This window comes from Eptatretus burgeri, chromosome 11 (assembly GCF_056783735.1).
Source record: "Eptatretus burgeri isolate ZD-2024b chromosome 11, Ebu_testis_v1, whole genome shotgun sequence".
NCBI lineage: Eukaryota > Metazoa > Chordata > Myxini > Myxiniformes > Myxinidae > Eptatretus > Eptatretus burgeri.
The window spans coordinates 68,649,747-68,667,857 of record NC_140971.1 but is presented as its reverse complement, the minus strand read 5'-3'; the positions used below and the strand labels follow the sequence as shown (position 1 = coordinate 68,667,857).

At 43.4% G+C, this 18,111-nt stretch overlaps 1 protein-coding gene across 5 annotated transcripts; it reads left to right on the top strand.

Moving 5' to 3' along the window:
• LOC147017297 (protein odd-skipped-related 2-A-like) lies at positions 1-14,644 on the top strand. Of its 5 annotated transcripts, none has more exons than XM_085846775.1 (5): positions 10-108; positions 1,753-1,932; positions 5,315-6,116; positions 7,563-7,662; positions 13,683-14,644. In XM_085846775.1, the coding sequence occupies exons 2-5, from the start codon at positions 1,890-1,892 to the stop codon at positions 13,686-13,688; spliced, it is 951 nt and encodes a 316-aa protein (XP_085702901.1). In that variant the 5' UTR covers positions 10-108; positions 1,753-1,889; the 3' UTR covers positions 13,689-14,644. The 5 variants fall into 5 exon arrangements, with proteins under 5 accessions (XP_085702903.1, XP_085702901.1, XP_085702902.1 ...); XM_085846776.1 differs by lacking the exon at positions 10-108 and adding an exon at positions 613-715; XM_085846777.1 differs by lacking the exon at positions 1,753-1,932 and having other exon boundaries at positions 1-108.
• Positions 14,645-18,111: the final 3,467 nt, after the last annotated feature.

The window sequence follows — 18,111 nt, the reverse complement described above, 5'->3', positions numbered from 1 at the left end:
TGGTCCTGGGCGGGGTCGAACGAGCCGCAGTGCCAGTTTCGTGCGGTTCGAGTCCAGGCTCTGTTTGCAGACGATTAAAGATCGTCGGGGCCACGGCGCTTGTTGCAGGTTCGTTGGAGCGTTTGTTACAATGTTGTACCCAATCACAACGTTCAATTACGTTCATTGAAAATGTAATTTCCTTCCGTTGTGATGCTTGTGAACGTTGCAATGGGAAATCCGTAAACTTCTGGTTGTAAACGAACCGTTCATTGCACATCGCGTGTACCTCTATTTAAATACCGGTGCTCTGATTATAAATATTATTTCAGTTGTAATTATCCTGGATGTTTATAACACACCTGACCATGTTTAAAGTGTTGAGTTACATTTTCACGGTTCTCTCTCGTTGTCGTTTGAATTCCACGTTCGGACTTCTTTTCGGCGTTTATTTCCCATAATTCCGTGGGGCCTCCCCTCCGGGTGGTGGATGCTCCTCCGTACGGTTCGGCTTGGAATCGATTTTAAATCGAAAACTCCCTGAAAATTCCAGCCGTGCAAAAAACTTGTTCTCGTAAAACTCGTACACACCTCGTTCCGTGCGTGCGTGCGGTGCGCGTACGTTTCGACTGTTACGTCACGTGATCGACTCTCATGGGAGCCTCGGATCAGCGCTCGGACAACGTCGCGACGTAACGTTACGATGTAAACGGCCGCAGAGATTGGAGAATCAAAGGTAAACGATGCGCGTCACGTGTCGGTTCGTTTACTCCGCTCTTTGTAGTCTACATGAGGTGAAGAGCAAATTTACTCGACGACTCGAGCAGAACTTCGTGACCGTTTAAATGGTTCGGTTTATTCGACGAGGTTTGGTTGGAACGCTCTCACGGATCACCGGGTGGAGCGCGTGTTGTTGCGCGGTGTGCGAGAGCCGTGGCGGGCCGGTTGTCCTCTTGTCGAGTTTGCGTCTTCACGTCGAATGTGACGGACCTGATGGTTGTGTGAACCCGTGCGTCGTCTCCACGTGGACCATTTAAATGTGAAGCGACCCCGGTTCATCCCGTCGCCCCGGCGGTGACCGTTGATCAGTAAGTCCGTGGCCTCAAGTGAAAGTCGTCACGGAACGCGACAACACTGATCGGCCTGGACTTCTACTAGGTTAAAGTTATTGTTAAAGGATTAAGGAGGAAAATATCTCAAGTTTCTTAACTTCTGCCACACCCGTCATATGGCAGCATGGACCTGGACTCGAACACGGTACTTACACGTACCTATTGCATATTATTTTACCCGGCACGTTCTGAATGGTGTTTGTAAGTGCATGCCGTGCACGTACGTGTGCGTTCGTGACTATTTCTCGATTTGTTTTTGGTCTCTGCCATCTTCGAAGCCGTGCTCCGTGCTGCCCTATTACGAACTATAATGATTACACATTTATTTGATGGTTATAACTTACCGCTCGGTGGTGTAGTGGTTCGAGTACAAGCTTTGCGTCTGAGTGGTCGGTAGTTCGAATCCTGGCTGAGTCATAGCAAGAACTTTTTAAAAAATACGTACGTACGTGCTGCTTTCGTGCTTGACGCTGAACATTTAATAAAGGCAATTGCAAACCACCCAGTATAACAACCCTGTATCAACAAACTGCTGCGGAGGCACCAATGCTGTTTAAAGACTAGGTTACATCATCATAACTTACCAATGGGTGCACGGGTCTATCATCTCATCGTGTCCGCGAGTGTACTCCAGTCACCATCCACACTCTATGTTCTACAGATCCCACGTTGTACCATGCACGGACAATCCCATGAGCAAAGGTCCTGCATTTTACCACGTCCCAATGATCATCTGAGCCAGGATCCCACGTTTTACCACGTACGGCCGATCATCTGAGCAAGATTCTGCATTTTACCATGTACACCTCATCATCTGAGCCAGGATCCCGCGTTTTACCATGTACGTATGATCATCTGAGAGATCCCGCGTTTTACCACGTACGGACAATCATCTGAGCCAATATACCACATTTTACCATGTACAGACGACTATCTGAGCGACAATGCCACTTTTACTACGTACAGATAATCATCTGAGCTAAGATCCCGCATTTTACCATGTAAGGATGATCATTTATGCAAAGATCCTGTTTTACCACGTACGGACAATCCCTTGAGCGAGGATCCCACGATTTACGATGTACAGACGACCATCTGAGAGATGATTCCACATTTACTATGTACGGACGATCATCTGAGCTAGGAGCCTGCGTTTTACCATGTACGAACACTCCCATTAGCGAGGATCCTGTGATTTACTATGTACACATGACCATCTGAGAGACAATTCCACATTTACCTTGTAAGGATGATCATCTGAGCCAAGATCCTGCATTTTACCACGTACGGACACTCCCTTTAGTGAGGATCCTGTGATTTACTATGTACAGATCACCATCTATGTACGCGCTTTTATTACATACGGATGATCTTTGGAATGAAGATCCCATGTTTCACCACATATAGGTGATCATCCGAGCCAATATCCCGCTTTTACCACGTACGGACGATCATCCGAGCCAATATCCCGCTTTTACCACGTACGGACGATCATCTGAGCCAATATCCTACTTTTACCACGTACGGACGATCATCCGATCCAAAATCCCGCTTTTACCACGTACGGGCGATCATCCGAGCCAATATCCCGCTTTTACCACGTACGGGCGATCATCCAAGCCAATATCCCGCTTTTACCACGTACGGACGATCATCTGAGCCAATATCCTACTTTTACCACGTACGCGCGATCATCCGAGCCAATATCCCGCTTTTACCACGTACGGGCGATCATCCGAGCCAATATCCCACTTTTACCACGTACGGACGATCATCCGAGCCAATATCCCGCTTTTACCACGTACGGACGATCATCTGAGCCAATATCCCGCTTCATTCCACGTCTGGGTAATCTTGAGTGAGGATTCCTCGTTTTACGACCTCTGGGCGAGGATCCCGCTGCATGATGTCGTACATAGTACAGGCCTCTCCAAGGCTGTTATTTCGCCAGTTTGTCCTTTATATTATTATGCTTTTTATTATTATTATCATTTTTATTTATTCCGTGAAATTAACTTACAAGTTGGAGATATGGTGAAATATACGGTGAAATGTATTTTAGCGTTGAAACAAAATGCGTCCTCAATGACGTCATCTTGCACCCCTTTCAGGATGAGTGAATAAAAATGACGTCACCCAGAATACCTGCACGGCGGGGGCGTTATCTCTCACCCGACGGTCTAAGTACATTGATTGTACCTTTGATGATGAAAGGAAAGCGATAAACACGCTCGCGCTGAAGGATGAATCCACCGACCTCGACCCTTCCCCCTTCTCCACACACCTCGAATCACCTTTAAACTTCGGACCGCTCTCGCACTGTGACAGGCTTGTTGCCAGGTGTGCGTTGTTCGTCGAACGCGAGTGGAGGCTGAATCGAGGTAAAGTTATCGGTGTTTCATTAGTTCGGTTACATTAACCACCTGGGATTACCCATTCTTACATCACCGATCACACGTCGTGCGTCAACGATGAAATTTTAACGAACCGGACAATCATTCCCAGGAATCAGTTATTGTGATTTATCACTTGTTTATTGAACAGAACTTCGTTGTAACCTCCGAGCGCTACCCACGGTCCACGAGCTGCATTTTAAGTAGTTTTATAATTCAGCCGGCTCTCAAAAAGAATGCCAAACAAACGGTTTTTAAAACTTTCCATGTGCAGAATGCCCTCGGCTCTGAACCATCGTGGATTCGGAACCAAATCTCGGTCGCAGATAAAGGAATCCCCCCCCCACCCCACTCCTTAAAAAACACAACCCGAGCGCAATAACGCCCGAGCACGCGTCACGTGCCTCCTGATAACAGAGCGCCGATTTCACGGATAAAGCGTTGCGTCATAATCCGAGCCCATTGTTCAAATACGGATAAACGGACAACTCTGACTACCTTGTATCATTTCAAACACCGAGTACGTTATAAACGGCTCGTGCTCACAATGTGACCTCCTACTTCACTTTCGTACCTTGCAAAGTGTTCGTGATCCAACCTCGAGTGGTTGGGTCCATTTAATGGAGTCCGAGAGCGTTTCGAGTCCACATCTATCCCTTTAGTCTTTAGTGCATTTGTTTTACAGTAAATGTGCGTGATTGGGGGAAATCCGCTTGATTCGGGGTAAATGCGTGCGTTTTGTCATAAATGTGCGATATTTGTGGTAAATACTACAATTTGGGGTAAATGCGTGTTGGGGTAAAAGTGCGCAATTTGGGGTAAATGCGTGTTGGGGTAAAAGTGCGCAATTTGGGGTAAATGCGCGTGGTTTTTGGTGAATGGGTGTGACTCGGGGTAAATGCGTGTGATTGGGTCAAATGTGTGTTTTCGTGATAAATGTGAATGCTTTGGGGGTAAATGCGTACGTTTTGCGGTAAATGTGCGAGATTTGTGGTAAATGCGTGAATTTTGCGGTAAATACGTGCAATTTGGGGTAAATGAGTGTTGGGGTTAAAGTGCGCAATTTGGGGTAAATGTGCATGGTTTGTGGTAAACAAGGCATCATTTGTGGTGAATGTGTGTTATTTGCGGTAAATGCACGATTTTGCGGTTTTATTCACGTAAACCATGAGCGGCTGCTGGTCAGGCCACAAATCCTCTCTTCAAAGTGTGACATCAGGCCACGAACTGAACTCCGCCACTGCTCTATCTTCCTTTGTTTTTGAGCTTCCAACAATGACGTCATTTTGCAAAATGACTGGCAAATATAAATAAATGATAATACTGAATACAGATGGTAAATATTGCTTTGCTATAGAAAGTATGTTATAGCGTGGAGTGCAGTACATTGTAATGCATTGTCTTGTACAATATATTGCCAATTATAGTTACTGTGCAGTGGTTGTTTATAGCGGAGTTTTGTTGCATTTGTGAAATCGTTTTATCGGAAGGGTTTACACCGACGGTTATGCTCTCCGGTTACCAAATCCACCCGCGGTTTGGTTCTCTGACCGCGGCCTCGGCGGGGTCTCTCCCACCCCTCGAGTTGACGACGATCCAGGAGTCCTGGTTCGGACGGGACGGGAGCTCAGCCCGGACAAACCACGCCCCCCCTCTGAATCTTTAGTACTGTCACCTTTCAACTTGTAGTCCCGTGGCAGTGAAAGCGGTGGGTGGGACGTGCAAGCACCGGTGCTCATCGGGGTGCAGCACTAGGCCGCACCCACGCTCAAGCCTCCCATTTATTACTCCCCTCCCGCTCTCCACATCCCTCCCTCACTCTGTTCGCAGGTCCTCACGCCTGGACTCAGCTCCTGGAGCCACTGCTCGCCATGGCGAGCCCGAGCACATCTCTACCCGCGCCCATACCGCTGCACCCGCCCGTTACGGGGAAGGTCTCTCTCGTACCTGCGTACTCCACACCCGAAGCCTGGCCCTGCCCGGCAGCCTTGCCTGCGTTACCACTTAGTCACTGGGCTCTGTGCGCATACCCCCCATTTACAGGACTCCCGCGGTCTCTCCTGGGAGAATTACCCATTCTGGCGCCACCCGGGGTGACCCTTTCGGATGCTTTCCACTTCTCTGCGGCAGCGGCGGCGGCAGCGTTCGGAGCGCTTCCAATGGCTCCGGGATTCCTGCAGATCCACCCAACCCCAGCTCCAGGAAAGGCGAGCACCATGCAGTGCCCCGCACCAGGTGGCGCCTCCTCCAGGGCACCGCTTCCCCTGCACGCCGCTGCTCTGTCGGCTCCCCTAGTTCTCTGCAAAGAACGACCTCGCTTCGACTTCGCCAACCTGGCTCTGGCGGCCACTCGTGAGGAGCCGTCCCCTCAGGCAGATGTGCAGAAACTAGGCCCAAGCCTCCTTGGACCGCTGCTGAACCTGCACAGGCTCGGCCTGGAGCGTCGCCCCGCTCACCGCGCCAGGCTTCCTCCCAAAGCCAAGAAGGAGTTTGTGTGCAAGTTCTGCGGTCGCCATTTCACCAAGTCTTACAACCTGCTCATACACGAGCGCACACACACAGATGAGCGGCCCTACACGTGTGACATCTGCCACAAGGCGTTCCGCAGGCAAGACCACCTGCGAGACCACAGGTTAGGAAAAGTCCTCTGGCTGTCAAACACATCTTTTTAATTCATTCAAGTATTTACACTTCGTAGCTCTTGTGTAACATTTTCCCATCTCAAATTTGTATATGATGCATGTAAAGCACCTTTCTGCATGCTGTCTCCACTCGTGGTCCGGTTCCATACCGTGCTTGCTGATCAGGGATCTATACATTCATAAAGCGCTCATGATTCATATGTAACAGTAATTTGTGAGTCTGTAACGGTTTTCAGAATCAAAATGAACAGGGTGTACTGGGAATATGTAGTAGCATGAGAGCCTTGTGTGATTATGAAATAAAATACGAGGGTCGTTCGAAAAGTTATAAGAACATCCAAGACACGCCATCATTCATCAATATTTTCACTCTGTATATATGGATATATATATATATATAATGTCATTTTATTGATATGCATGTGTGTGTACACATCTCGCACTCCTTTTGGTGTGGCTTGGACAATTGTATCTCGTTCTTCGAACTTTTTGAATACCCAACAGAGGTACGGCATCTGACTCATTTATTTGAGCAATGCAGGATATGATCAGTTTGTCTGTGGCTCTTGAACACAATCGATAAAATAAGAGTGACTTTTTCGTATGAATTTATCAAAGAGGATGATAAGTACATAAGAGAACTGAAACGGCACTCGATAGAGCACATACCTCCGCCAGGCTGGATAGTTTACATTTTGTGTTCCACTGATTGGCCGCATCTGCATCCGGACCTGAACCAAAATCTAATCGGCTTCTTCGTGTCACCGAAATTTTAAAACAAATTTAAATCTAGTTACCAGATTCTGATTTTCACCAAAATCTAATCAATTCGTCATTGTCACACCCTCAACTTGTCCACCAAGTTTCGTCCGCTGAATCCGTCCATAACCTCTTTAGATATCATGCTATATATCGTTTTTAGTCCTCTCATGCAATGGTGAAGAATCAGTTAAAAAATTATTGTCGCCAGATCCAGATCTTTATGAAAATCGAATCAATTCTTCCTTGTCACACACCTGACCTGTCCATCAAATTTCGTCTGAATCCGTCCATCACGTTTTGAGATATCGTGCTCACAAACGGACAGACAAACAGACAGAGGTGGAAACAACCTCCGTCCACCTTCGGTGGCAGAGGTAATGACATTTTTGCAAGTTTACTTTTTTTTATTTCAGGTGGCAGACTTACTGATCACTTCTCGGAGGATACAGCTCTGATTAATTGATTTTTTTTCCGACTAATGTGTAAGATCAATGTTTGATTCCGATTCGCTGTTCTCAGGCATTTGGCCTCACACCCACCCCATCCTTTCCCCCTCCCCTCCTCCCCCAGGTGTATACAGACTCTGATGTTTCAAAGTTTAGACCTTGTGAAGCTTTGTTAATGGAACTGTTTGCACATCCAAATTTCGAATCCCTGACGTTCTTTCTCCGCAGGTACATCCATTCCAAGGAAAAGCCCTTCAAGTGCCCGGAATGCGGGAAAGGATTCTGCCAATCACGCACCCTCGCCGTCCACAAGACGCTGCACGTGCAGGTGAGTCGCCTAGTTCCCTTCATCTATCTGTGCTCTGCTTTGTACCCCTCTACCCGATTGTCACCGTCTCTCCAAACTGCCCTGTTTTTCAGCTCTTATATGAGCCTTTACCTCTGTCAAAAATATATTACTAGCAGCAGGTTTTAAAGTACCTTTTAATTAATATTTAATACCTTGTTTGTAACACTCATCGTTGTTCAAACGGGGTTGTCAATATTACACTTATTATGTGGTCCACTGTACTTGGACCACAATAACCTGGGTTAGAAACCGCAAGGGCAAGCAAGATAGCTTACAGGTGTGCACATTCACCTATAAGCTGACTATCCTGGGTTTGAATCTCGACCAAGCCATAAAATCTCACTCTGGTGTTTCGCAAGCAGGCTCGGGCATCAATCTATGCCGTCCATAGGAGGGACATTAAGCCGGTGGACCCGTCTGCTAGTACAGGTTGGTTTACATTGAGTAGATGTCCCACGATAAAGGTGTCTACAGGCCTATCACTTTCCGATCACAGACAGGTTAGTGGTCTCTCTCCGTCTTCTACTGCCTCCTTTCTGGTCTTGCATTCTCTGCTCTTTCCATGCTTTGTCCCCACCCCCAGGTTTCTGCAGGCGCACACAGTCCACCATCAGCCCACTTCTGGTGAGGATCGCAAGGTCCAGGATCACTGCTCACTTCCACTCATTTTCCTCTTTTTTTTGGTTTTTGTTTCCTGCCTGTGGAACCAACTTCTACATTCTCTTCAATCTCATTCTTCCCTCCAAGTCTTAAAGACAGCTGTTCACCACCATCTCAGTTCACTCCCCACCCAACGCTATTATCCTTTCTACCCCGTTAACCCAAACCCCCACCAATAAACCCACCTCCTTCAAAGTTTCCAGTTTTTCCTTCATGAGAGGTTACTTCTGTATCCATCTTGTCCACTGCTTGTGTCCTCCCGTACCACTCATTCCTCCCCACACCCATTATTTATCCAAGTCTCCCTCTATTTCGTCCTTCAATCCTCCTGTTGGTGTTTTTTCCCTTCTCTTTCTACTGTTCATTTTATTGTTGCGTCCTGATTTGTTCAGTGTTCTAGCTCCTCCACGAGTCTTGACTATGTATATATATATATATATATATATATATATATATATATATATATATATATATATATATATATATATATATATATATATATATATATATATATATATATATATATATATATATATATATATATATACGCTGAACAAATTACAAATTCCTGCTCTGATTTTCTGCTACGAAGGCAATGGCAAACCAACCAGTATAACCTTGGTTAAGAGATGGCAACACCCACGCTCTGTAAAGAGTTTGGTACATTAATGATGATGACGATAAACCGTGAAGGGGAAGCACTTTATGTCATGTGCCATATTTATTGCACTAGTAAATACCTGCTTCCTCCGGGAGCAAATTATGGTGTTGGTGAAATATCTTGCACCATGCCATGCCTACAACCTCCCTCTCTCCCCATCCTTATAATAATTCTGGTGCTGCTGATGCAGTGCCTTTTATTACCAGTACACTGGTACTCATTTCACCGACTTCGGAAGGATGACAGGCTAAGTCAACCCCACCTGGTGTTAATTCAATGGAGGGGGGGCGGAGGATCAAGCCCAAGACCCTAAGATCTTAAACCAGCCACCTTAACCATTAAGCCAACACCAGGCTTAGTATACACACGTACATACATTACATACATGATATAGAGATTTGCATATTTTAGTATGACATCATTTTTCGTTTACATCACCTCTGTTGTCATACGCTCATACATTATTCTGGTATAGAACCTAAATATACAGGACTTTGTTTTCTATTCAACTGATAACCCTCTTCAAATTTGACCTCTTTGCACACTGTCTGTTCAAACTGATAAATGATACAAACTTTGTTGGCATCACTTTTTTGTCATTGCCCCCTGGCCCCCTCCTACCCATGTATATATATATATATATATATATATATATATATATATATATATATATATATATATATATATATATATATATATATATATATATATATATATATATATGTGTGTGTTCCGGGTGTTCAGTACTGTTGAAGCAATTTCTTGGCAAGGGTTATATTGGGTGGTTTGCCATTGCCTTTGCGAAAGACACCGTGGGATCCTTAACGTCAATCAACTAATGCCGGGCAGACGGGACGCTCGTTTAACATCCATCCGAGGGACGGCACACACATTGTTGGATCACCCAGCCTGTGGATGACAGTTTATAGCTGGCTCAAATATATAGCTATACTGTACTTCCTGTTCTACAAAAGAGCCATATTTCTGTCTGTGTGTGTCGCTATTTTTCTCAGAAATGGCCAAATGTGGACTGTGGTTCATCAGTGAGTGCTGGGGAGTGTTGTAGACACTTGAAATTATTGAAAAAAAAAATTGGATTTTTGGGGGATTGTTATTAAAATCACTCTGTAGTGCCTAACCTTTTTAGTTAAGTGAAAGGTAATATTAAATGATCCCCGACCGCATTCCTCAGTGGGTGTAGGGAAGTGCTTTAGGCCCCCACAAAAAATAGACCAGGCAATGCCGGGTACCCCTGCTACTGCACTATAAGAGAGGTGTTTGTCTGTCTGTGTCTGTAACCATTTTTCTCAGAGATGGCTGAATGGATGTTCGTCAAGCTTTCAGAGGTTCATCAGTGAATGCCGGGGGAGTGTTTAAGACCAAAAATATTTTTGGGGGATTTTTTTTCTTAAATCTCTCTATATTGCAGATATGTATTACTTAGTGTGTGTGGGGAAGGCAATATTAAAGGATCCCAACTATTCCTTAGTGTGTGTGGGGAAGTGTTTTAGGCTCCCACAAACAACAGATTTTTTTAAATTTATATTTCTTCAAAATGCCAACAGGATTACAACAGTACCAGGTACGTGTGTGTGTGTGTGTGTGTGTGTGTGTGTGTGTGTGTGTGTGTGTGTGTGTGTGTGTGTGTGTGTGTGTGTGTGTGTGTGTGTGTGTGTGTGCTGGGCCAATTAGAAAATTTGATTATAACCAATTACCGATTAAAAATAAATAAAATAATCGGCCCATTATACTTCCTATGCAGATTATTTATTTATTTATTTATTTCATGCTTTCAGGCTTTGACTAGTGCATCGCCACTGCAACTGAGGATGCAGATTATAAAGTGGTAAATAATATTGTGCACACATGAAGTGGATACCGTTCCAGATTGGTGTGTTCCCACAATTGACAGATTGATGTTATTGAGTGGCTGTGAATTGATACATTTTGAAATCACTTCTCTAATCGATTGGTGTATCGAACGGCACAGCATCCTGTTATTTTTAAATGAATGATGAGCTGCTGTGTGCGGTAATCCATATCTTGATGAAGTAGTAATTACATGGAAGGAAGGAATGAAGTTAGTGTGCTCTTTCGATAACTTATTGACGGATATATAATGAAGAGTTTCACACTTGTCTGATCATGTGAAAAGAAAGTTTTCCACAAAATACAGTCCAGGGTGGGAGTCCTGGGTTACAAAGGGATTCGAACAATCATTCATGTAGTTAATAAATTGATCGGCCATTGACTCAGTGTAATAAATGGTGGTATCAGTACACGGGTGGAGGCCACTCACCCGGTGATTTAACAAGCCCAGTGGTAGACCAATACCATTACCTTGTTCGCCATGCTCGCATCGTTCAAAAGAAGGAAAATGCCACATTTAGGAGTTTTAATATTTAAAGTCTGCAAAGCTCAGATTACTTTTCAGAAAGATGAGTTTCTCTGCCTTGTCAGATGAAGGACAGTTTATTTTGTTGCCATATGCTGCACAAGCAGCACTGAACAATCTAAAAAAATACTCAAGCATCCCAGAATACTGTTAATCCACCTTTGAAATGTGAACACCGACTGATGCACTCGGTACGCCTGGAACATATGACGTCAAGACGCATTGGTTAGGAAGGACGTTCAGTCGATTTTAACTTTTAACCTCAGCAGCGTATGAGCGATTGCGTTTTCCTTTGTTCTCGCTCGCGGCTGTTTCTAAAGCAATTGATTAATTTATATGAATCAGGTGTGCTTTCGAAAGGTATGTTGGTCCTCTTTGTGGGTTTCAAAGCAAAATAAATCCGATAACACCCGATTTCTGAGCTGTTTGCTGTATTATCGAGTTATCCTCCGGACTTGAAAGGAAATTAACCTTTTTTTTTCCAAATCACTGAGCCAATTATTTTTTCCACCCGACACATAACGATTCCCAGCTGTTTATGAAGAATAATGTTTGTGCATAAGTTTCATGTATTTCCTTGATCTCCTTGAAATGTCTATCATGCAGTGTTGCTTTTTGAAATGTTTTTTTTTGAAATTTGCCCGAAACAAGGGTGAAAGCTACTCAAGGTTTTTGGGTTGTATACAGCACAACTATAATCACTGATTGGCAGTCACACCGACTGATTCCAATTGGCTGATATCTGCCTGTGCTAATTACCAATTCTGATATCGGCCGTGTGTGTGTGTGTGTGTGTGTGTGTGTGTGTGTGTGTGTGTGTGTGTGTGTGTGTGTGTGTGTGTAATTATTTTTATATATATATATTACATACATACATACATACATAATATATACAGTATCTTTCTAACCACTGAATGACTGACTCACTGATATAAATGTTTAGTACTTTCTCGGTGTCGTAGAAAGCTGAAATATTGCAAACTGCTGCAACTCAAAGCCAAAATCCCAGGAAAGATCACAAAACAGTTGGAAATCGTCTGTAGATGAAAATTTCAGATGGGGCAGGCTCATTCTGCTCACTGCTGGTAGACAATGGAGCTAACGCTGTAGCTGGTTTCTCAGCAACGGTAACAAGTGCAGCTTCTGCCCCTTATTTTATAACTTTAGCTGTGTTTACATTAAAAATGACTAAAGCTGTAAACCTTTAAACCTTTAAATAAAGAGTGCATTGTAATCACTAATTGTTGATTTACTTTGAGTTATATAGCTGATTAGCAGAATGCAAGCACAATGGCTTTTAAAATAAAGAAGACCATACTTTATACATTAGAAATTATGCAATTACAAGTGATTCCTGTTTCTTTGATTTGTGATGTGCTTAAGAGTTGATGATTTAAATATTGCTAATTACTCAGTCTTCGTAGTAATTCACAATTTTTTTTAATTAACAAGTACCCATAGTAATGATAGCACACTTTAAATAGTGCATATGTAATTATATTGCATTTTGGGTCACATGACTTGCCATTTTGTAAAAGTGCTCGTCACGCTCCACACATTTCGATTTACCCACTGGTCACACCACGTACCTTCTGGTTGAATGGTTTGCATTAGCGGGAAAAATCGTCTGGGTGGCAGACAGATGGTTGTTCTTTGTGGAATATGCGGTTTTACCGTGTGAGATATAATCCACGGCCGAGGCTCCCCATTACAGCCAGGAGGTACGATTGATGTTTAAATGACGAATGTGGTCATAATTGGGTCAATATTTATCGGTATGCCATCCTGATGAGGGTAAGTAAGCCAGAAATCCAGATAGGCAACTCTGTTTGATGATTAACTGATGTTGACCATGTAATCTTTGTCTGACAGTCACCGGGCTGAGGCCTCTGGATTGGAGGTGACGCTTTAGTGTAGGACTTTGTGTCCATTGGAAATGGGGGAATGCACGTCACACTCCACATATTTCATATATATATATATATATATATATATATATATATATATATATATATATATATATATATATATATATATATATATATATATATATATATCATCATGTGACACCTGTTTGGGTGAAAAAAAATTATTTTGGCGTATTTACCATTGCTTTAAAACATGATATTATCCTGAATATTAAAACACATTTGTGCAGTCCCTTGTTTAAGTTTTTGATTTCTCTGAAATTGTTTTCCCCTTTGCTCCTGAATGTAAGCACTGGGTACAGCACATATCCATATTTCTTCTTAATTATGTGCTTTTACCCCGTTTTCCCCCCAGCATTGAGCATTCCTCGTTCAAGCAGCACCCTGCAACCTGGACGAGATTGAACGAGCACCCCGACTCGGGTCAACCAGCACCTTGCACCCTGATCTGAGTTAGAACAAGCACCCTTTGCCATGCTTCCGGCAGTTGTACATCCACGGAACCTCTGTCAAGAAATATGAAGTCGTGGAAACCATTGATGTCCAGAAAGGTCTGCTATCAGACGAACTTGCATACATATGCCTTTGTGTACAATCTGAATGATGACTGAGGGACTACAAAACCAAAGATAACACGCACATTATTACCGCAGTGCTTTCTCTCGGTCTTTGAAATAACTTTATGATCTATGGGTGTATGATGTCAGGGGTGGGATGGGGCGGAGAGTTTGAGGGTGGGGTTAATATTCAGGTATAACTTGCAGGCCTTATGTTCCCAATGTCGTTTACATCCCACTCAGACTGTACAAGATTTGCTTTGCACATCATTCCTTCCCAAAGCACTCGTTTACATTCCACAGTATACGTCGCGTTACCAAAGTCCAAAGGAATATGGAATGGCTGGTGTGTGTGTGTGTGTGTGTGTGTGTGTGTGTGTGTGTGTGTGTGTGTGTGTGTGTGTGTGTGTGTGTGTGTGTGTGTGTGTGTGTGTGTGCGCGCGCGCGAATCGGGAGGGGGTATTCAAACCCAATTTAATACGTAGTTCGGTTGGTTGTAAAACTTTTTGTTTTGCAAGTGCAATATTAAATACTTATATAATGCAGAATGTTTAATATTATTAGCTTATCCGGTATAACCTTTTTGACATTTGCTTTTTTTTCTTTTTTTCTTTTGATTTGTACAAATATTTCGGGAGTATTAAAGAAATTGAAGTTTGTATACATAACGTGACTTCAGCACAAAGTTTCAATGAATGAACGGTATGGAGCCTCATACGTCATGGAAATAAAACGAAAGGAAAAATCAACTGGACCTGTTTGCTTATGAAATAGAGCAGGAAAAGTACTGAATGTAACTTTATCATTCAAACGCATTTATAGTGCACAAGTGACGGATTTATCAAAGAAAGACGTGTTTGTAACGTCATTAAGCACTTAAATAGTTTATTTAAACTACTCTCGTTCTTGCAATGCGTTTGGCGCAAAGATGGCGCATTATATCTACCACGTCACGAGTGGCATCAAAGGCAGATTTAGTCGTTCTGATGGCCTGTTTCAAACGTACTCAAGATGGGTATAAGCGAATGTGCACTCACATTCAGGGAGAGGTGAAGAGCCTTACCATGAACTCGGAGCCGCAACAGGGTCGCGAGTTATTTGAGCAGTTTTTGCTCGAACCTGATCCTTTTGCTGCCTCTCTCCTTATAGCCGTGAATCCGAATTCTGTTCAACTTGGATGGTTCATAAGCCAAACCCAGGGAAACATTCGCTGGTTGTACGTGGAATACGAGCCTTGTGTTTGCGACTTTACGGCAACGCCCGGATCACCTTGGCTCTGCCAAGTTCGTCATGGTTGTTTGTATATAGTTGGTCACTCTCAGGTTGCTGTCCCGTTACGCGTGGACTCAAACGCTGGGTTTTCTTTAATAACACCATCAGCCTCATGTACCACCCATTCACACTCATACAAGCTGGGAATTGCATCAAACGCGACTCGTTTTTTTGTGGGATGTATTTTGATTCTGAGTCCCATGTACCATACTCTGTTGTAGAGCAACAGTACTGCCATCTGTCGAAGAAGTTTCTTGGTAAGGGTTACACTGGGTAGTTTGTCATCACCTTCCCAGCAGTAGTTATGGCAGGAATTTGTAATTTGTTTGCAGTGCCCATGATAGCTCACCTACTCTTCACAAAGGACACAGTGGGATCTTTAATGTCCACCAACAAATAATGGCACATGAGACGCCAGTTTTACGTCCATCTGAGGGATGGCACACACATTGATGTATCACCCTGCCTGTGAAACACCAGTGTGACAGTTTATATCTGGGTCTGGATTCAAACCCAGGCTGAACAGCGGAGAGGCATGTATGTGTGTACATCTCGGCCATCCTCCTGCCAGCCTCCTTGGGATGTATAGACTGTGCTAAATATAGGAGAGAGGTATTTGGAGATGATGCGTGGTGGTGGTAAATGGACACGCGTGACCCTTCCGATCATGATTGACTCATTTCGAGCAACGTACAGGGCTTTATAACCCACACAATGCGCGTTTTTATTTTAAACTCTCCCCTCACTTCCCAGGGGGGAGTTAGCCTTCGCCAAGAAGGGAAAACTGAGCGAAATCTCGTTAAAATATCAAAAAAAAAGAAGAAGAAAAATCTGGCGCAGCTGCGCAGAGGGCGCGTAACGCGACTCCTGCACAAAGGGAACTGTTGAAAGCGCCGCTCGAGCCGTGCAGCATGAGAGGTAATTTAGCGAGGAGTCGAGGGAGGTATCGCGATCGCTAAACGCACTGAGTCCCGAATACTGTGGTGCTGTTGCTGCTTGCAGGACAGTTTATTTTCCCTTTTCCCATTTTCCTTGGGTCTATGTACCGTGCAGAGTCCACTCCGCCCTGCAGGGCGAGAACCTTGATTCGGTCTCAAGCAGCTCCCACAAGCTCAAGTGAATTTCTCCATCAAAAATGATAAAAATAATAATACGAACCAGAACGGCACTCAGTAGAGCATGTACCTCCGCCAGGCTGATAAGTTTACTTGTATTCCGCTGATTGGCCGGATCTGGCTCTGGACTTAAACCAAAATCTAATTGGCTTATTCATATCACCTAACCAACTTATCCAACAAGTTTTGGCATCGTTTGTCCACAACTTTTTGAAATATCACGTTATACATCGTTTTTGGCCCTATCTCTCAATGCTGAAGAATCACAAAATAAATAATAATACAAAAATTTCAGATCCGGATTCAGATCTTCACCAAAATGGAACCCATTCTTTCTTGGCACCTACCCAACTTATCCACCAAATTTCATTCAGATCCGTCTACACCTTTTTGAGATATCTTGTTCAAAGACAGACAGACAGATAGGGGTAAAAACATAAGCTCCATCCACCTTCGGTGGTGGTGGTGGTAATACAATAAATGAAAATGTTCAAGTAAAAACACCAAAGTGGCCCCTTGTGGTTCAGCATACACCGTGGGTTGCTCTGGGCGTTTTCTTGGGAACTTTATGGTGTAACTGGCATCAACAAAAGGCGAAGCAATTTGAAATGCAAACTTGGGGTAATTATAAACAGTAAAGTCCTTTGATATTAATCATGAAAACAAAATGATTTCATTAACTTCTCGTTTATGAGGTCATTAAAATGACTGTGGTACGTAAACCTAATGTGACACACCACATGGTGTGTGTGTGCGTGTGTATGTATGTGTGTGTGTGAGACATATATATATATATATATATATATATATATATATATATATATATATATATATATATATATATATATATATATATATATTGTTACGGCTGTGGAAATTCACAGAGCACCATATAGGTCCTTAAGGTGCTGTCACACCTTGACGATTTAGCCAGCGTATGCCGATTTATGAAAAATTTGTCTAAAACGCTGGCACACGTCGAATACGTTATGGGTAAGTTTTGTATACGTTAAGAGCACGCTGAAAAACACTGCCATACGCCGTAGTACGCTGGCTTTCATCGTTGCACTTTGTGGTTGTCCTCAAATTTTTGCATGCTTGAAATTTTACGACGTATGCCGGCGTATGACTCACACGTTCCGCTACGCTGGCTAGAAGTTGTTGGCACGTTATGCGATCGTTGACACACGTCGACACACGTTACTTGTACGTTACTCATAAGTCGAAACACGTCGAGGTAATGATTAGCGTACCCGAAACTTATTTATAACCTATGAGTAACGTGTTGTAGGCACGTTACACGATCGTTGACGCACGTCGAGGCACATTATGCAATCGTTGACACACATCGATACACGTTAATTGTAAGTTACTCATAAGTCGAAACACGTCGAGGTAATGCGAGGCATACCCAAAACTTATTTCTAACCTATGAGTAACGTGCTTTGAACCTATGTGTAACGTACCTCCAACGCATATTGACGTATGTAGACGTATTTGATTGACGTCTTCTGGACGACCACATAACGAACATAACTTAACGAACGTGTTTCTAATTTACAGCTACCGTATAATGGCGTATTGGCAGCGTTAAAAAAAAACAACAACAACTTTCGACATTTCGTCACGTGCCGTAACGTCACGTCCGATTGCCTCTTCAGTTTGCTCATCTTATTCTTAGTTCCTCCTCTGTGAATATTTTCTGTTTGAGGATATTGTCACGTCGACGTCGAAACTTAAAAGCAAATGTCCAAATATATTTTTAAAAAGAAAAAAAGAAAATGTGCCTTGACGGAGAAAATAAGTTTCGGGTATGCTAAACATTACCTCGACGTGTTTC